We start from the raw sequence: 22,177 nt of genomic DNA, 5'->3' as shown, positions 1-22,177 counted from the left end.
GGTATTTTGCTTGGATGTACAGACAGGCCGCGAATTTTTTAGCTTTAAAAGAAGCTTAATTTAGATCACTCTAAAGTCAATATAATCTGTGAACTGTTTTATTATAATTATTTCTTCATCATCCCAATAGATGTCACCGTGGGTTCCATATTTTAGATTTTTCAAATTACTTGAGTTTGACAAGCAAAATCGTCATATAGAACAGCGTGTTAATGCGCTCAGTTTGTATGGCCGGCCTTGTGAGCACGGCTACCTAGAGCGCGTAAACGCGCTTAAGACACACAACTGGTTAAATACCAGTATATTTTTTATTGTTACAGTTTTTTTTAATAGCCTATTACTCTTAGTTTTGTAGTTATAATTTTCAAAGTTTTCATTTTTCGGGTATCTCTAAAACGCACTAAATCTATGGACATGACCAGTGATGTCACGAGTCACCAGTCTTAATATTATCCACTTTTAACATTGAAGAACACTAGGTAAAATGTTAGCATCTCATCACTAATGTTATTGTATTGAACCAAAGTGCAAAAATATATCCATGACCGCACCTGCTAAACAATTTACTGGTATTTAAAAAACTTGCATTACGTTTTCATCAGTTCTAATATGAATGTAGACCAGGGTTGCCAAAGCATAGTTCTAAAAATACCCACAAGAGATGATGAGATAATCAAATTCCCCACACGTTCCTTTACCTTCATAATTATACCAAATTCTATTTAAATCGGCATTTATTTTTTATTATCACAATTTTTGTAAATATTATTTTTCAATAATCATGAAATTCCCAGAATCCCTGAATTTTTCCTTGAAAAAGGTCCTCCCTGCATAAAAACCAAATCTTGAAAAATCTTAGAAATTCCAAGTAACTTTGGGAATTCTCCATGAATTGGCAATTGTGGATATTGTAGAATTACGATTTATAAATTCTACGTACAATAACATATTATAATAAAACATATATTCAGAATCAGCGAATTTGAATACATTTTTTTAAGTCTTATTATTTTCACTGAGTACCTTATTGTACTTGGAACAAGTTTTCCTGCAATGCGCAGCAAATTTATCATAATTGTGGTCTGCAACTAGATTTTTATAATTATTTATTTGAATGGCACAAGTGCCATTTAACATATGCACGGAACACGAAGATGATTTTATATTTATTCAGCTTAACTTATATGATAAATACTAAAAGAAAACCATCTTCGCATTCTGGATGTAATTTTTTTAAATCTTTTTTTGCATTGATTTCAGCAGGCCGCACTAAATGGCTCAAGGCTAAAAAATGTTGCTTGTGCAATGATGGAAGACTTAGGTTCAGAGGATTGAACCCATAACAACACATGGGTGCGAACCTGATGCGTTGGGCATTGATTTCTGTAGGAAAAGGAAAATAAATCAGAAAACATAACGTAATTTATTGTTTATAATTTATTGTTTTTGTTTTCTTGTATACCAAGATGGGAAGTCAGAAATTTGGAGCGCTTTCCAAGCTGCAGTCTATATTATAAATAACAAGGCCACTATCCCAATATGTATTATGCATTCAATGTTAAAATTATCTTTTTAGAGCATAACACTCCATTATGACATTAATTATGTTTTTATTTTTGCAAACTCCTTCAAAATTGGGTAAACCCAAATATTTGTGCTTGTAAAAGTTGAAAATAACTTACGGTAACAGTTAAAATCGAGGGTAATTGCTAAACGGTATCATCTTCAGGTACATTTTATACACTATCAAATAAGTACAGTAAGATTGTAAATGCCACACAATAAGTTATTGCTTGCTGAACAATATGCTAACAAATTAATAATAATGTCCGGCTATGAATGTGAGTTTGTATTCCTCGTAAGATATAAACATGATTGCTAATAATTGATTAGTTCTAATAAGTCGTTTAGGAAGAGAAGTTAGCTTTTCCAGAGAAGGTACAGCCAGATCTTTGTATAATTTCTGAAGCGGCGTATATCCCACACTTGACACAGACTTCCAAAGACTTTCCTAAAACCAGTTGGGCGAGGAAACCTCCGGAAAAGGCATCTCCGGCTCCATTAGTGTCCACAATCTTTTCTTTGGGCAGGGCAATGACGGGGATCTCGGTAACTACTCCGTTATTGGCAAGGAGGACGGGTTCTCGTCCTTGGGTTACTATGACTGTGCGGGCTCGTTTCTGGTTCTTCTTTGGGAGCAAACAAGCTTTTAGGGCGATATCCTTCAATGACACTTCGTCCCATTTCATTTCTTTGGCAAAAGTTGATATTTCCTGCAACAATAACATCATTATAATACATAATCTTCAAATATTTCATGTTTAAATATCAGGAAAGTGAAGTACGTACAGTTTCATTTCCGAACAGAATGTCTACATAGGGCATGGTCTCCATTAAGGGGTCCTTGTAGAACTGGGAAACGAAAGGAGCGCTAAGGTTCATTACCATGGTATAGTTATTGTCATGGGCATGTCGGGCCAACCTTATGATGGAGGGTGGACTTACAGCTAGGAAGAAACCCTGTAAATTCAAATAATCACCATTAATGAAATAACCTTGCAGTTTAGCATTTCTAAATATGTACAGTACATAGTAAGTTACTTAGATAATTAGATACCATGCGAGGGTTTAGGATCACTGTTTTGCATAAAAGATAGTGATCTTAAGAGGAAACCGGGTGGTTTTTTTTCCATACAAACGTATTCCTCATTTCCCTCTCTGGATTTTGACACTAGAGAAAATATTTTTTTTACATAATATGAATATTGACCGCAAGCGTGTCGGTACGTTTTGATTTTTTTGATAAGTTACTTTTTATAGGAGTTATAACCCTTCAAAAATTGTTGAAATTGCCTTTTTTTTAACGCCATCAACAAACTTTCAGTATACAAATAAGACGATGTATTTTTAAAAAAAGCAAAACGTACAGACATAGAATGTTTTCTTCCAATACATTTGGTAAAAAAAATCTTGGAAATCGGTTCAGTTTTGGAGTAGAAAAATGAGGACTACAAAACCTCGATTTTGACAATTTTATTTAGGTATTATCAGGCTGAGGTGCATGTGTCCCTTTCTCTCAGTATTCGGGGGTGAGGGGGGGCGGAGAGGGTTTTGTTGAATACGTATACAGTCAACGAAGTGATGTGACATTCTCAATAATTATATCGACACACTAGTCCACTAGTGTTGTCATGTCCCGAGTTATCGATGTTTTTTTTTAAATTATTTTTCTGTTTGGTGACTTATCTTGAGTGTGCCAATACTTACCGAGCTTATTTACTAAAGTTATTGTGACAAATTTAATTTGTTTACGTCAAATAAATTAATGGAAAAAAATTGAAAAAAAAAACACCTGTTACAGACAGACCCCGAGATGATTCCGTTCCGTATTGCCGAGTTGGATATGGAACACAAAAGTTAATTAAAATATTTTTTGATAACTTTTGAAGGTTGTACTCAACATAATATTATCCCTTTATAGGACACTTTTTTTAAGATACAACTACCGAACCAAAAAAAAACTTTTATATTTGACTAAATATATTGTTCTAGATTTTTTTTCAAAAAAATTATATTTTACAAGAAAATGTGTGATGGTAAGTACATACACCACTGATCGTTTGATGGAATGCTGGTACAGCGTATGTTCAGTGGTACATGCATCTACCACATGTTGTTGAATCGATTATGTTATTATAATATCATATTATACAAATGAATATTGAAATCTATGTATAAGAGGCACCATATTGTTTATTGTGCTACATATTAGGTACATACACATAACTAGTTTAGTTTTTATTTAACTTTTTTAATACGTTATATTATTACAGAAAAATGCACTTTTGGGAATACCTCCTACATCACTTGACATTTTCAATCTTCTTCAATGATCTCATATTTTTTGTTTTTAAACGCTTTATTGTAAAAAAAATTACTGTTTAACATCTACACAATGAAATTAAAACAATTTATGGTCCAGACCTTTCCCTCGCCGGTAAATTTCTTGGTATGCGACCGTCAATTATTTCTGGTAAAAGGCATTGGTGGTAGAAATTTTCTAACAGTGGAACGATTTTTTGCCAGATTTCATCGTCCCTCTCAATTTTTTCATAAAGCAAACCTTTTGGACTCCACATAACAAAATAACAATAATTACGTCGAGTAATATGTAACTGGCCTTGTACTTGGTAGAAGTAATTATGATTCCGTTTTAATGTTAAAGAATGGTCTTCCAATTTACAGTAATCAATTATCTTTTGTGCAATTCCCTCTTCTGGTGACATATTTGCTATACTATAAGGGCATTTAATTTCAATTATAGAATCCTCACCGATAAGGCCATCCGGACTTGCCGCTAAAAAGTTTTTCGTTTTATCGATAAATAGCCCACAAGCGGATACCTACCTGCAAACTTGTTTTTTTTGAAAATTGCTCTATTGCTAGGCTTTCATTTTCTTTTCCATAATTTGTGGCCATAGTTCCTTTGAATTGTGAGTACAGTAAAGAGTTTAATACTCCCGTAACTGAAGTTTTTTTCCGAAGCTTATATATTTTTCCAAAGTTAGACGCCGTTATCCGCTTACGTCTTTCAATTGCCCACAGATTGTTATTGCTTTGGCCTACCGTATTCCGTTCGAGCTCTTCCTTATTTGTTGAAGATAATTCTTAAAAAATTCTTTGAGAAATTCCTCTTTTTTCGTTTCAAATATTTCAGGTGGCATATCTGGTTCTAATTCCAATTGACCATAATTTTTTTCATCGGGCCCTGTAACTTTTTTTCTTTTTTCTGTCGTATTTTCATTATACTTTAGTTTTTTTTTTCGACACATTTGTGTATTCTCCTTCGAACGTCGTTTCCTCTCTATAAAGTGCTTCGTGTATTTGCCGGGACTGTGGCCTTGGATTTTCTTTTGTATTCTTGAATGGGTTGCCAATTCACTAATCCACGAAGCTACTGCTCCAAAACATCTTGCTTGGTAAAATCCTCTTGTAGTAAAATTTACCCTTTTTCCACCTATAAATTTGGCGATAACGTTGTTGAATTGCTCCACAGTGTTATTTGTCACGTCAATAATAAGACTTTCTGCATTTGCTATTAGAGACAATAAGAATTGTTGGATATCAGTCCATATTCCACAATCTCGAAGATCGCTTACTAAATTTGGATCATCAGTATACTTCTCCGGCTTGCAATAGTACGATGCACAATTTTTATGATCACCAAACACATGATTTGCGGTATTTTTTATGTCCATTTTCAAATTTTTTATTTTATCACTTTGTACTGTGTTTTCTTGCTCTTTCCTGTAATTTACTGCTCCAACTACAGCTGTTCTCATGCGTAAAACGTTTGCTTCAACCTTTTTCCTTATATGAACTGGTACAAAGCCTTTAGCGTTGTTGGTTTTTTTTCCAAGTGCTTTCATTTTGTTGCAAAAATTGCGGAGTAAATGATTTTTGCACTCTATTTTTTGTACTATAAGGTTAGGACCATATGGCATTTGTTGCATTATTTTTTTCATCACCAACTAGTTTGTTAAATTTCAATCCATGCATTTCCATGCTTCTCGAGAACCCTTCTGCTATAATGTGGGCTTCCATGGCATTAGCACTGTCACGCCAGTTTATGAAGCACCTATGTGCTCAGAAGCAACTATGTGTAGTTTAGTAGCTCTAGCACATATGCAGCAGTATGAGTTTCGCACTCCCAGAAATAAAACCTTTTTAGTTCGTAGTCCAACTGTGCACCCTGCGCCAGATGAGGAGCTAAATCCACTTTTGTACGACCTCTTTGCCCAGGAGCCATCTGCAACCACCGTTACCAAAGGATAGCCACCCTCGTCTACGTCACCGTTTAAAATGGCTAGCCTTTTTTCTTCTTCACCAGCTGCGATCATTTCTTCTAAGGCACATTCTTCAATTATTGGCGCTAAACATTGTTCTATGTTCGTGTAAGTCTTACAATCCATATTTGGCATATTTAAAACCCCACAAATTTCATTCCATTGTGAATACCCATTTCCTGTACACATCACTCCTTCGACGACAGAAGTATTTATAGACATTTTCCGTTTCGGGTCTTCGGAGTGTACGTATTCTATTTTCTTGCACATTTTGCACTCGAAAACATACTGGCTTAGAAGACCATTTCGTCGTTCCTTCACAAATTTTAAATCGGAAAATGTGCAGTTGGTGTGTTCGTGCTTTATATTTGATATCTCCTTTTTTATGTGTGCAGCAACCTGTATACACGCACCCACAAGTCTCATTTACTTGTGCGTGTGCAGAAGATGAGCTCGGAGCAGGCAGTCACATGTATATAACTACGCACAAGTCGCGATGTGACTGAGGTGATGAGCGAACAGCAGGCGCTCTAGTTGCGAGTTGCGACGTGACTTTTTTATGTGAATACCGCACAAGAGTCCGAACTGCTCCCGTCTGGAGCCAGTGAGACTGTGGAATCCCCAATTGGCGACTTAATTGGACTAGTATTACAAAACCCTGTAAGCTGTTAGCTGATTTGGCCGTAACTAAGTCGCCGCGTGTATCATTATTTCTCCAGACAATTATTTTATATTATATTTAATTAATATTCTTTTTAATGAATATTATTTTTAATATTGTGAAACAACATAAATTAATTAAAATCAATTTACTTGCGCACGCCGTGATTTGAGTCCGAGACCTCCGGACTCGAAGTCGAGAGCCTTACCCCTCAACCACGGAGGCAAAATAGATGTATCTACGTACATATTTGTAGTAAGTAATAATAATAAAGTTAAGTACAATACAATATTAAATAATGTAGACCTCGCTATTTTATTACGAATATGTACCTAGGCACCTACTTAATTTTTGGAATAAATGAATAACAGTAAATGAAATAATCTGATCGCGATAATAAGTCGCTATCGGGCGCGGCGCGACGATTCGTGCTTGCACCTGCAGCCACGCACACACACGCATTGGGGTTCACCAATACACCGATAGCGCTTTTGCAGTCCCCGCTGAGATGAACGAAATAGAAATAATATTTACAAATACCTATCGTTAAAATTTCTCGGCGCTCCTGCGCGCCCTTAAGCCCCCCCCATGTACAAGAATAGCTCAACAGCTTATTGTGAAGAGCAACATTATTAATAGTTGGGCTGGAGTACAGTAGGAGTAAAGTGGGGTCAGACCTTGTGACCCCTAAAACTGCAGAAAATGAGCAGTATTCTGAGTTTACATCTCATGAAAAGTTACTTTTGATCGGATGCTAAATTTTCACCGTGCACCAGCTGATTCTATTTTCGTAATAACGTCCTTGTTTTTGGAAAATTTATGTTTTGCAAATTGTACCGTCTCACTAGATAATGTGTTTATATATTTATAAAAATAGTATATAATCTTGCCAGCGCCCTTGAGGTGATTTTGCACAAAAATGGCGCTAAACAAATTATCCAAAATATTATTAATCTACCATAAGTAGTTTCTCTAGAAAAGCTAGTTATATTCAGTGAAATGGATTTTTTAATACATAGTAACCTTAAGGATACGCTGGCAAAATAATCACTGGCCACTAACAAAGTGTTTGGCAGGAGTGCGAGTTGGAGTGATCAACCGTCACAGGCATCCGGAGTATGGGTGTGCACAGCTCCGTATGCAGCGCAGCAGCAAGTAGGGTGGAGTAGCCGGTTTCATCCGGGTAATTGTGACAATAAATAATTTACTTACTGAAGTATAGATAATCTCCGCCTGTTTGATGAGTGCCTGGTTATCGGGTATATCGAGATGGTTCTCGGTGAAGACCTGCGCCGCCGCGAGGTTTGCGCACAGCGAACGTTGCGTGCCGGTGATCAAAACCGCACACGTCCCCGTGGGCTGCTCGTCTGACAGTTGGTACTGCACGTTCACTCCATCCGCACTGAAAATTGAAACAGTTGAGTTATAATAAGCCACTTGCACAATGTTTTTTTTCAGATCAGTAAGGATTTCTTAGGTCACGATTAGGTTAGGTTCACAATTAAATCATTAAAAATAATATAATGTATATTCGCGTTACGTTTCAGAGTGGAAGATGTTCCCAGTATCGCCCTGGGGCCTTAGCATGAGATCGATCGAACTTAACGATATCGGATTGCTAAGCGTATCTACCGACGATTTTATAACGACTTCCCTAGCATGAGAACGCTATTGATATCTCTAACGACATCGATAAGGCAATAAATACAAATCGATATACGCTGGCAATACTGGGACGGAATTGTCTATGAATTGGATAGACGTCAAACGTCAGATTTCAAGCGTGACCATTGTAACCGCCGTGTTTTTTTAATATTTTACGATGTCGCAAGCAATGGTAGCTGGGCAAGTTATTTATTTATCTTTTTATGAGAAAGAATTTCCATTATTATCAAAGAGATATACTTACATTCTATTGTGTCAAAATTTTGAAGTTATTTTTACTAATATTTCAATCATACGCAGTATTTTAAGATATTCAAAATGCTGATATTATGATAAATACAGGTAAAGTGCTATATAGTCAATGAATAATGACTATATAGCACTTTAATAAGTTTTTATGTTTCCATGTTAAAATTCGAAGTTATGATTTTTTAAATGTCGGCGAAAAATTATCATGAAATCTCTAGCAATCGAAGCAAATTTATTTATTTCACGTGGTCGTTCCAGTGGTGGATAGATTTATATTGTGTTTTTGTTTTACTAAGATATCAATAATATTTAATACTCTCACTTTAATGTATACTGGAAGTCCTAATGTATTTTTTGACACTAGAAAAGGAGTTAATTGATCAATGAGATCTCTAGCCATAATACGAGATATTCGAAACAATTGCCTGAATTCCGTCTCTGCAAGTTCGAACGGATTCAATTGATCGCGTAAACGACGCCTTTCAATCCTACGATCTTCCCTAACCTGCCTCCTTTCATTGAACCAGAAATTTTGCATAATGAACGACATTATTAAAAAAATATGTATATCGACAGCCAACCAAAGTTTTAACTGACACTCAAGACCCCACGTTATATTCGGCGGGCTTTTAGCAACCGTCGGTCGGAAGTTATCCTATCGATACATTCTCATGCTCGCAATTTTAACGATACCGTCGCTACTTTGACCATAGACAAGGAATTTTAACAATCGTCGGTTGTTATATTTTGATCGTGCTAGCATATGTCGTTAAGTGCTCATTGATGACGTATTTTAACGATATTGTATTGCTATAGGGCTATATCGACTTCTCATGCTAAGGCCCCTGGTGTAAGACCACCTTTCAGTATTGAAAAATTGCTTGAAATGGCTTTAGCCATGTTCGGTGACCAGATCTGAATAGCCAGGTACTTCCCCATTACCCTAAGCCTCGCAACATACCCAATTGGCGATGCTATAGGCTCACTGGCTCTAGACGGTTGAGAGCAGTTGGGACTCTTTAAAAAATATAATAAACTTTTATGCAAAATCAATCACAAATTCATGAGCATATAATTCTTTAGTTCATTTTCCATACTCGTTCGGCTCGCGGATGTATACGTAGCATTATGTGTACAAAATGTATATTTACAAAAAATTTGGTTTTAACTTTCGCACAAATTATTGAATATTTTTTTTTCTAAATCCTATTATTTTGTTTATATTTTCAATTTTATGGATGAGCAATAAATCATTTTGAGTTTAAACAGTCAGGTTTTTTTTTACGTTAACCCCACACAGGAGAGACTCAGGGCTTATGTCATCTTTTGGGATCCTGTGTGGAGAGTCTTTTATTAAGGAAAGGAAGGAGAGGAAGTTCTGGGAAGTAAAAGGTATGAGGGTTGGGTAGGAATCTAGGGATCAGTGTGTCCAGGAGTGACGGAATATATCCTTCCCACTGCGGCACATAGGTATGCCGAGATAGGTCAAGAGACTAGTTGGAGAGGTCGAAGGGTGTTGGTTATTCAATAAATGGATCCCGGAGCGGCCGCCCATTTCAGTTTGGCAGTGCACTGCACCGATTTCCTGAAAATCTTCATACAAAAAATCGAATTTTAGAAGAAGAAAAAAAACGTTTTCGGCTACAACAACATCAATAATACCGTTTTATTTTAATATTAGTACTCTATTACTCCCAAAAGTCACTGATTATATGTTTCTTTTATGGTTTTCAGATGCAGATTAGACATACCGGTTTTTACCTACTAAATAAAATATATCTACTTGATATATTATTATTCAACCTTTATAAATGCATTCACTACAAAATTACATTATTTACTTATTTTCCTTATGCTGACCTTGTTCATTATTATTATTAATTATATTACTTTGTAAATCTGTATATCATAAAAGCAATGTAATGCTGTACCTCTTGACAACTAACTACACTGACCAGATAAACAGCTTTTGAAGAATAATGAATAATAAAACAATTAAATGTGAGATAAATTACTTAATACAGCATCCTTATTAAATAGTGAACTCAGTGATAACAACAAATATATATATTTTTTAAATCATTGCCTCATCTTTTTACTTTATAATTGTTAACTATTTAATTCTGGAAAATTAAAATAAATTATAAATTTCATGAAGAAGATAAAATTATTTTACAATATTTAACAGTACTATGTACTTGTTTATTCAGTAGATAACCTTTAACACTGGGAATCATGTCATATTATGTAAAACCAACGTAAGAACCAACAACAATATAATTCTTATGTAATATTTATTATAGTTACTCTTAATATTACTGAGCAATTTATTTTTTTAAAGATATAGCATAAATGTAATACAAAAAAGTATTAACACAATCTAACGTGTTTCGGCCAATTGTTTATGTGTATCTCTAACTATCAAAAATTTTCATTTTAAGATTCACTATCGTTTTCAATTATAATTAGCTTTTACCCGCGGCTTCGCTCGCATGGTATTGGAGAGAAATTACCGTACAACACAGCACCCTTGAGGTGATTTCTCACGAAAACAGCGCTATATAAATTAGCCAAATATTATTATTTATTATTAAAGGATTTTTCCAGAGGAATGGAATGTTTTTCTGGGATGAAAAGTAGCCTGTCCACTTCCTAGCAGTGGCGGCTCGTGACTTTTGGATGTGTAGTGCCTAAGTTTAAAAAATTCGCCATTATAGATGTTTGGTCCAAAATGTTTTTTTTTTCAAAACTTTTTTTTAGATTTTTTGTATTAAAGATTTTCAGGGAATTTCTGTTTGGCAGATTTCCTAAGAATCTATATACAACAAAACCGAATTTTAAAAAAAAAAAACACATTTTGAGCTACAACATCAATAATGCCATTTTTGTCATATTAGCACTCTAGTACACCCAAGTCACGAGCCGCCACTGCTAGGATATGCTGGCGAACAAGAGGTTAATGTATATTGTATTACTAAGTTATTTTCGAGTCACAAGTTTTATTTTCTCCTCTATTTTAAATAAAACCTTTATATTAATAATAACCTTTATATTTATATTAATAATAATAATAATTTTTACCTTTTCTACATATAAAAAAATGACAATACATAAAAATCAATAAAAAAATGTAATTTATATGTTAAAGCAATATTTGCAGGTTTATTAGAACATAAATAATAATATTCTTGAATCTATAATGAGTTCGTCACTGGATCTTATTGTCCCAAGATATTTGAAATAGAATCATAAGACACAGTCCATATAAATCCATATAAATATTAGCTTACAAACACACAAACTCTTAAGAAAGAACAATAAATATCTCTAGATAAGAGATGTCTAGATGAGAGGCGACATGTCGCCTGCCTGTTGTTTACTTCAACTTTTATGAAAACATTCTAATTTGTTAAATCTTCACTGTACAAAATAAAATAAATGGAAAACAGTATGTTACAATAAATTATCAGATCCTTTGCGAATAAAATAAAAGTTATTGACACAAAGTGCTGCAGTAAATAGACTGACAGAACAGCAGCGTTTGGACGCGGGACGGTAGATGTACCAATAATGCAAAAAAAAAAAAAATGCCAGTTCCACACGGCGGACCAATTTTACGTTTTTACCTGAATAGTACCCTAAAAAGTAGTTTATTTTTTTGACTTGTACTATCACATAGAATCATCTCCCGAAGTTAGTGTACTTTACCCCCAGACACCCTGTACAAGTGATTTCCTCATTATGTGATTTTTAACAACTAATTACTGACCAATAAAACACAATTTACGGCATTTCTGTGCTCCAGGTATTTTGTTCCTGTCGACAGGTTCACGTTTCGATGTTTATTATTTAACCCATTGGCCTCCGAATTGTTTTGTACCGAAGTTTTAAATCTGCAGTGGTGTACTAAATCTTACATAACTTTTAAACTAAACATGCAAACGAAACAATTTTTTTAAATTTACTCGTTCATTGAATTAAGGTATGCAAAAAATATATGCAGTTTTTTAAAAAATAATAATAATATGATTAAACGAGTATATAAAAATATTTTTTTTATAAAAACCATTTTTTTTTTCTTTTTTTTATAATTGGATTAAGAAAAGTTTTACATTAATCATACTTATGACCATAATATATTTTTTTTCAATTTGGGCTGATGTTAGCCGCCCACCACGCATTTTACGAACAAGCTTGTCAATAAGGAAGTTGAGTCCATTTTTTATATTTTTTTTTATCAATGTTCGCATTCAAACTTAAATACTGGTATTTTTTTTTTTTTTTTTAAAGTTTGTTTTCATAGTTAAATTAATTCTCAAAGTTTAAATTTTATTAAACCCGCCAAAACGAGCGGAATCCGAGCGGTAACAGGCGGGGTGTAGTGTGACGTCATTAGAACTGTGAAAACCACGTCGCTTAAGCATTATGTATGGAAAAAAATTTAATTCTTCAACAAGGAATTCCAGTAATTTTTTTACCAATGTTAACCGTCTATTATAATTGATGTTATTAAAAAAAAAAAGAAAATTGATTAAGATTTCATAGTTAAATTAATATTTTAAGTTAGAATATTTGCTTTTCACGCCCGATACGGTACTTGTACGGTATCGCCGTCGCTACTTGTTGACGTTCCCCGCGCGAATTCAGGACCACCGCGCAGAAAAGTAAAGACCAAAAGTAAAATAACGGTTTACAGCCCAGTTCACTGTGAGACTTTTCTGAGCGGCCGGCGGCCTGAAGTGTATCACATGCTTTGTGACATGTATAATAATAAAAACATCTAAGTTATGCAATAAACAACATATTATTATAAAGCACTATACGAATATGTATCTTTAGAAATCCATTTCATATAATAATAATAACAAATACGTACATATATTTGACAAACCCAAATAAACCTTTGGCCTATACACCTCTCTCGTCTAAATCGACCATCTCTCATGTAATAGAAAGAGATGCACCATAGGTGTTCCGTTGTACGTACAAGTCACGACACATGTGACGACAGAATTCTTTCGACCAATCGTGGAGCGTATACAGTATATTGCTATTGAATGCTTTTTCAAGAACGTTTAACTAATTGTAAAAATAATAATATAGAAATATATTTATATATTTAGAATCGATATTTTTTGATCTACATGAACATATTTTTTATAAGTCAAAATATTTTTCACTCAACTTCCTTATTCCCGAACCACACGCTATTTTAAAAAAAATTCAATGACGCTGAAATATAACAAAATTTCAATCGTAAATATCAGGAAAAAACTGTACCAACGGAGTCCTGCCAACTACTACGAAATGAATGCTTAATTATCTACAGAGCGATTGGCATTTAAAATTTTAAACACAGATGTCAATAATGTATTCCTTTTTCGTTTTTAAGCCGACGACACCAGACCCGCCGGGACGGCGTCGTTTGAGGCCAATGGGTTAAATAATACCTCAGAAAATTACGGATAGTCTTCTCGACAAATGAGATACAAATTTGGAAAATGGCAATAAATAATTTTCTTCTAAAAATATTATATTATAAACTCGACGTCATAAAAATCGCACATCTTCGAAAATTTCTTTCAAGAGTAAGTTTCCCCAAGCCAATATATCCAACCCAAACACTGGAGGATCATATTACTCAAATGTATTTGTATATATTGTATTATGTATTTAACACAACATCTCATAGTGAATGGAGAAGCTAGGCAGTTCAATGTGAAGTATCAAGTGGTTGATAATCTAGGACCCATGTTGCTAATTACCTCTAATTACCACTAACTAATACAATAGCTGTGTAATCAAAAATTATAGTGGCATCTAATGGCTTTGTGTGGCTACTGGTAACTATAAATATTGATCAAAGCTATCTAAATATACAGACAATGCTTCATTGTGTATCTCTACTTTGATAAGCAGAATAAAAAATAAACCATGATAGTAAAGTCTATAAACGTTTTACGCTTTTCCTGTGGCTGCGCTATGCACTATGCATTACTATGCAATACGCAACTGAATAGCATCAACTTCCAAGCTAGGGGAGATGAAGATGGGAGAGAAAGATTGCGTATTATGCCTTAAGAAATTTATTTTCCCATCGGGGCTTCCTGTGTTGAGCTAAATTAAAATCGGTACCTGGCTGGGCCTAGGTGGAAGTCCTGCCCTGACCGAGACAACGCATTGTATCTGTAGCTGGCACTAAACTTTTCAAATTTATTATAAAAAATAACAGATTTATGGTTGTTATGCCAGTTATAAATGTCTTTTTTTTTCCTATTTTATTTTTCTTCTCCAATTTGTCTAATTCCCCCCCCCCCCCTGTTATCTGAAATTCATTAATATTATCATAAAATACCTTGCTCGTTCTTTCAAAATTGCTGAATAGTTGTCCTTTCCCACGCAGCCGAAGTATGTCGTCACTTTTGGCTTCTCGAGGAACCATTGCGCCACGCGGAGGGAGTTCTGAACACTTCCTCCAGCGATGAACTCGGCATTGTATTTCTCAATCAGCTCGGTGTACAGGGGCTGGTGCCGGGGTTCTGCCATGATGGCGTCGTCAGGTTTCATGCTGTACTTTATGAGGAGATCCTTGTCCACAATGGCGGAGATGTCCAGGAGAGGATTGCCAATTCCCAGGAGACGTCCTTCCCTGAACAAAAGTACATTGTTGTTATTTAAAACTGCTGTAATGAGACATGATTCCTTCATAATACTCACCGAAAAATAAAATGTTAAACTTTTGAAGCAAATAAATTACTATTAATACCACCGTATAATTAATAGCGATGGTGTATTCAGAATAACGAAGGTGTCATTTAACCCTACGTAGAGTTCGTCAAAATGTTAAGTGGTAATAGTTTTGCAATAATTTCTGTCCATACTACGATTTTTTGTTGCTAGTCCTGATATTTTGTATTAAATATAAAATAGGTCTTTAGGCAAGTTTTTTTTTTTTATAAAAATTTATTTATGTTACAAAAAACAAATAGCATGTTTTAATAAATTTGGATATAAAAAACTTGCCTAAAAACCTATTTTATGAATGCAAAATATCAGGAATACCAACATTTTAAATTCAGTATTTACCATTAGCCCTGATGTAAATAGTGGGCTTTTATAGTAATCAAGTTGAATCAGATTGTTATTTAAAACAAATATATTGTATTAAGCTTAGTCAGCAATCCTAAAAGATTACCAAAATTAGAATAAAGATATGTTTTCTTTTAATTATAACCTCATTATTATATATATTTTATTTTTTATGTGAGACTGCAAGAGTCCCAAATGCTCTCAACCGTTGGAGCCAGTGAGACTAATGCATACCCAATTGTAGTATGTTGTAAGGCTGAAGGTCGTGAGGAGGGGAAGGAGATGGGGAAGAGGAAGGTGGGGGAGTACCTGGCTATTCAGATCTGGTCACCAACCACGGCCAAGCCATTTCAAGCAATGTTTCAATTTCGAATGGTGGTCTTACACCGGGGCGTTACTGAGAGCATTTTCCACAAACATGTAGCAAATATACTATATATTATTTTTCTAATGAGTAATTTGTGAAATAACACAAATTAAACAAATAAAATTTACTTGCGCATGCCAGGATTTGAACCTGCGACCTCCAGCTTGCTAGTCGAGAACCTTACCCCTTATGTCGGGAGACCGTCGAAACACAGAGTACGTTACTACATAAAATTGAAATATAAAATAAATGTTTGTCAAAAAGTCGAATGGTTTGCTTATCGTGGTACAATAACAGCGTTAACTGTCCAGGGTTAACATTATAAATACTTGTAGCGATAATTTACATATTATTACACAACTTTTCGCGTTGAAACATTTTTTTATCGACACACTGCTATATGTTTATCAATTTAATTTTCAGTGACACAAAAAGTGTAGATGGTTGAATATTTTACATTTTACTTCATTCATAAAAGGTAATAATATTTTCAAAAATTGACACTTCATCCAGGGACAGTTATGGAGGGGTTATAAATTAATGTACACACGTGTATTATATCGCAGATTCTAAGAGTTAAATTATTTTAATAAAAACATAATTTGAATTTTAAAAACTTACTTCAATGTATCCATTTTCAAGATATACAAATAATAATATTTTTTATATCTAGAAAAAAAGTATTTTTTCGAAACGCGTCTCTCAAGCGAGAAAGCGGACAGAATTCTGAATGATTCTGAACATTCTGAACATAAATATACCACTCTCTAGATCGATATCTTCCGGCTTTTTGTATCCAACAGAATTATACAGTACTTAACCACAGATATACAAGCAGTACCTACCGTGCGGAGCAGAGCAGTAGACAAGGTAGAGGAAACTCAAGGCCATTTAAAAAAAGATGCGAACATAGACAACATAATTGCTCTCAGCCTACTCTATTCATTCACTAGCCCAAAAAAACTATAATAAAAATGTCCTTGAAGCAGAAAAATGTCGAAATGTTTTCCAAGGGCAAGGTTCATCTGACTAAGAAAATAAACTTTTACAGTGCATTTCCTTAAGATGAAACTTGTTAATCTGAGAAGAAGAAACCCAAAATGACAAGAAATTTGCAAAAACACTGAAGAAAATTTCCAAAACATGATTGTCCGACAGTACGACGAAAAATTCCGACATTTTTCAGCCTCATGAACTCATGGTTACATATGTTTAAAAATCTTTAATTTCACCAAAACAATAAGATAATACAGGATAACACTAATCAATAACATGAATAAGTTTATCGATATAATAAATAACATTTATACGTTGTGGAGGAAGACATATGTCAAGTATGAAGCATTGTTCAAAAGACCGAACGAATAACCTAAAACTGTTAATTCACTTTAAACTTGAACTTACGTAGGTAGTTTGAATATAATATGTTTGTAACTCGCTGACACTATACTGGCTTATAATGTATTTTTATCACGAACAACTTTAACACGCAATATTTTCGACGGAAATGATAGTATTTCGGCAGCAAATGACAACCCGCGTGTACAAATAAACCACTCTCGTTTTGTTTGAACCATAAATAAACCACTCTCTAGATCGATATCTTCGGGCTTTTTGTATGGCGCCATTTTGTCACCCCCTTAACCACAGACGACCACAGATAAAACGGTCGTTTGGTCCAGACAGGTAAATATATGGTGGACCATAAAGAAATCTCAAGGTCATTTAAAAAAAGGGCAAACATAGACAATATACCTGCACCCAGCTGACATCGTTCATTCACTAGCCCAAAAAATTACATAATAAAAAATACTGGAATGCAGGAAAAGGAAAATAAAAAAAACCCACAGCTATGCACACATCAAAATATTTTTTATTTTCAAAAAGACAATGGACAGTAATACAAAACAGGGTCAGTACAACCGATGTATTGAGCATTGATTTATCATTGAAGTAGAAGATAATACTAATATATCTAAACAAAACATGAAACAGAACAAGACACAAAAAAATAAAAAGTAACAGTCTCAACTAGGAATCGAACCCAGGATTTCTGTCTTACTGCAACAACTTAATAGGATTTAATTTGACATTGCACAAAAATACAAGAATATATACACAAAATAGCACTAGAAGTTATTCAAGTTCTCCTGCAAGGGTTTCATATAATTTTCACAGCTTTGTCGTCAGCAAACATCATTGAAAATACTGGTACTTACATGATGTAATTCTGGAGAGGTTGAAATGAACTTGTTTGATGTAATCGTGGCTTTGTTTAGCAATTTTAGTCTCCTAATACGTGGTATAAGATCGCGTCGGAATACGGATAGGTCTGAAAAGGAAAATTAATCAAATTATTAGCCAATGAAGTACATTCAGGAATCATGAACATTGTATCAAAGAACGAGAGGTTAGTACCTGTATTTAACAACGTGATCGGGTCCTTCTTTCAATTGGTGGAGATAGACCGGATATTTTATGATGATTGGAAGATTAAGCGTTGGCAACGCATTATTTTTTAATCCCAAAAGTACCGTATATTTGATTTCAATCGCGAAATGGCACACACAAACAAACGTATTTCTTGCTGCTTCTTCCTAGCACTGGATTATCGAATCCATTTGAGCAACCTTTAACACAACACGGCATTAATTTATCACCTTGAAGAATTCTAGCACGCAACATTATTTTTAGATGGGTGAAAGAAAATTCAAAATATTTACGCAAAAACCTTCAACTGACTTCAATCTGCGAAATGACGTCTTGGAAATTACCGTTATTTTTTTATCGGAGCATAACACATGCTTAGCTTCTCTTTCTGTTACATGAGTCGCTACGGTAGAGAGCGAGAGATCAAGATACAATTTTTGCTCTGAGCCAATGAGATCTGAGTTTTCAGCCACAACAGCTTTGTCTATAAGAATTTGGGTTGAGGATAACTCCTCCCATCAGGGTTACAAGGTTATGCGAGAGTTATACGCCCCTGGTTTGAACTGTCAAACGGCAAAATTCCGTCATCTCTTTCTGTTACACGAGTCATTATGGTAGAGAGCGAGAGATCAAACCAATCCTTCTGTTCTCACCAATGAGATCTGAGCTTTTAGCCATATTATTCGTTTTCTATAAGAATTTTGAGGTGGGCGTGGCGGTTTCAAATGAGTTTCAAGGCCAAAGCTTAGTTAAATGCCCCTGATTCTGAAATTCTGAATGCCTGAATCATAAATAAACCACTCACTAGATTGATAACTCCGAGCTTTTCGTATGGAAAGTGTTTCCACTATTTAACCATAGATCTGCTGATATTTAGACAATTTTTAATTATGACGTAGACACAGCAATGTAGACAAGGATAGAGGAATATTTAAAAAAGGCGCGATCATAGACAATATAATCTTCCCTCGTAGCCTACGCATTCATCAGCCAAAAATATTATTTTTTAAATAATGTTCATAAAATATAAAAATGTCAATAGTCATAAAAATAAATTTAAATTTGGATTCATTTACTTTGAATTCAAGAAAAAAATTTCAAATAATGATTGTGCCTTTCTACGACAGTATTTTTATGAGATTTCTCTGCTATCCGAAAAACTTTGTAGTAAAGTATTTATTTCACTGGGATAACAGAAACAGCATACACAAATAAATTAAGTTAATTAAGAACAAAAGACATTTTAAATGTGTACAAAGACTGCGAGCCGAACACTGAAGACAAACAAAAGGAAATTCGCACCTGTATTTTTGGTACGATTATGGGTCCGATGTTGTTATAAATCCGAATATTTACCGATGTCAGGAAGATTTAACATTGGCAGCGCGTAATTTTTTAATGCTTGCTTCAGATCGAGAAATGCCACAAACTGGTGCATATCTCGCTAATATTGGATAGTAAATGTATTCACTTCTGCCAATTCTCCATGACCATTGATTCCCGGAAGCTACCATCTTCAAAGTTTCCGTGGGTCGGATAATTATGTTGAGTAGAATTTCCGCAATACAGCCTTTCAAATAACACGGCTCATTAACTTTATCGGGAGACATTTTCACACAAACAGGTAGTTCAACATATTTACGTTCACGACACGAGTTTGGGTAAGAATCAAAACAAATGGCAATGGAGCTGGAATATTTCCGCGGAAGTAAAGCGTAGCCTCTCTTTCTGTTACACGAGTCTAATGGTTAGTACACACGCAAAGCTCACATCAAAAGTTAATGTACAGCGCATCATCTTTTCTACCGACACACGACGCTATCAAATATTTGTACCTATGGTAGGAGAGGGGGTCAGTTGAATTCGAGAGCGGCCGAGGAACATAATTTCATCTGTCAAAGTGACAACTTTACTAAGGGAACACGGAACTTAGTTGGTAGCTCCGTAATTAAAATGACCCCCTCTCCTTTTTGCGGCGGAGAGGGGGACGCATAACTTTTCAAATATCGCGTCGGGAGCGGTTACGTAAAATAAATTCGGTTAGCGAAGTTCAGAACCACACTTATAGCGCGTTATCTTTTTACGTGTGTCGGGTCTGTATGGGATTGTATGGCGAGCGCTATTGTGCTTTATATTATCTGTTGATGTGAGCTTTGCGTGTGTACTAACCATTATGGTGGAGAGAGTAAAAGATGATCAAACCACGACGGGTTTTCATTTGTAGGTAGATAATGGCTGTGAAGACGTCATAAAATAACCTTAGAAATTTACTTGTCTTTTCTTCAGTTTCAAATTTGGATCGGAGTTACCCCCCCTAGAGATATTGTCAGAATAATGTCATTTCTACCGAAGTTATCATAGATAAAGTATCATTTTAGTGATGGGCGTAAGTTGAATATTCTTCGAAAGTTCGAAACGGCCCTAGCCGGCACCTAACTAGCGGCACCTTGCGGTTGAAATGACGAAGCTAATACACGTTTTACACGTTACCTTTTTTCATCCAGTTTGTGAAATCAAGATGAAAAAGGGACGTGTTCTATTTTGGTAGTTGGTACCGTGAATGACGTGTGTTGGTATTACAGATTTTCGTACAGCTTAAGATGGCGAACATTATTTGACATAATATGCTTTACGTAACTATATTACGTGAAAATGTTGTATGTTTATTCAGTTTTATATTTATAATATTAGTAAAAAATACTGCAATATCTATTTATTACTTATTGGGAATGTGTATTATTATTAGATATTGTGAATATTTTGCGTGTATGTTTGATGATTGACATTTTATTAAATTGAGGAAATAATACACGAAAACTTTAAATACGTACTGTTAACTCATAAACTAAATAATATCTGTGTGTTAACTTAGTATTGCAACATACGTTTAATTTAATGAATAGAGACAGGGTTGTGAGAGCTAATGATTTGGCATCTGCGCTGCTGTGTTTTGGTAGTTCCACATCATATACTATACGAATACCATACCGATCAATACACGATGATCAGATAAGCAATTTTTCCAACACATAGGTAACTATAAAATCATTATGATAAAGGTTCAAAGACGAACGGGTAAACAAAAACATCGATTGGATAATGACCAAGCACGTAACAAAGTTCGCAAATGACAGTGAAAGGAAAATCGTGTGAAAAAGTACCTTGTAAAGGTATAACATCTGGGAGGTGGTCTCCTGCATCAAAATCTATTGAAACATTTACACAAAACAAATTTTTCATCGGCCACGTAAATCAAAAACATTGTGAATAGCTTATTAACAATCGACTTATAATTTAATCTCCTTAATGTAACATCTGAACGGACTGCTAAAGATTAAAAACTTACTCTGTAGTTTTAAAGATTAAGGGCTTTCCGCAGAATGCAACTAGAATCTCTTGACTTTATTATACTTATGCTGGTACCCAGCTTGAGATTTACTCTAATATTAGAATTGTTAATCCCTCAACCGTTGATTGTGTATTTTAGAATAAATGATTACTGTGCTAACTAAATTAGTATTATTCCTACCTTAAAAATATATATATAACCCATCCAAGGATCCTACAATATACAATCCCATATTTAACGTTTCATAGATTAATTAGAAGCCCCCTAAATACATTAGGCAGTATCATGATATGAATAATATTATTTAGAACGTTCTGAAAAAAAACCATTGTATTTAAAATATTAATATTTTTAAAGGTAAAGCTTTTAACTCTTATGTCTAATCGGTATATTTTATCGATAATTTATTTTGTGTTGTGAAAAGTTGATCAAGGCCGCTCATCTTCGAATCGTTGTTTTTGAAACGTGCCTTCGGGTTATACCTTCAGGTGAATGATATTATATCTATGCCTTCAGAGCTG

At 34.5% G+C, this 22,177-nt stretch overlaps 1 protein-coding gene across 1 annotated transcript; it reads right to left on the bottom strand.

The window, feature by feature from the left end:
* Positions 1 to 1,419: 1,419 nt before the first annotated feature.
* Positions 1,420 to 16,627, bottom strand: Adk2 (Adenosine kinase 2). Its single transcript, XM_089636278.1, has 5 exons — positions 16,499 to 16,627; positions 14,777 to 15,070; positions 7,720 to 7,909; positions 2,350 to 2,520; positions 1,420 to 2,273 (listed from the first exon to the last, which is right to left on the bottom strand). The coding sequence occupies exons 1-5, from the start codon at positions 16,510 to 16,512 to the stop codon at positions 1,908 to 1,910; spliced, it is 1,035 nt and encodes a 344-aa protein (XP_089492404.1). The 5' UTR covers positions 16,513 to 16,627; the 3' UTR covers positions 1,420 to 1,907.
* Between the last annotated feature and the right edge of the window lie 5,550 nt (positions 16,628 to 22,177).

Source organism: Hesperophylax consimilis, chromosome 1 (genome assembly GCF_061612785.1).
Source record: "Hesperophylax consimilis isolate HC1 chromosome 1, BYU_Hcon_1.0, whole genome shotgun sequence".
Classification (NCBI taxonomy): Eukaryota; Metazoa; Arthropoda; class Insecta; order Trichoptera; family Limnephilidae; genus Hesperophylax; species Hesperophylax consimilis.
Note: the sequence above shows the minus strand (reverse complement) of the source record. Positions and strands in the feature narration are given on the sequence as shown.

Excerpts from the sequence above, each read along its gene's own strand:
- Adk2 (XM_089636278.1), bottom strand. Across the intron at positions 7,910-14,776 it reads ATTTTGAAAGAACGAGCAAG|TGCGGATGGAGTGAACGTGC; the intron begins GTATTTTATGAT and ends TTCAATTTTCAG. Across the intron at positions 2,521-7,719 it reads CGGAGATTATCTATACTTCA|GGTTTCTTCCTAGCTGTAAG; the intron begins GTAAGTAAATTA and ends TTGAATTTACAG.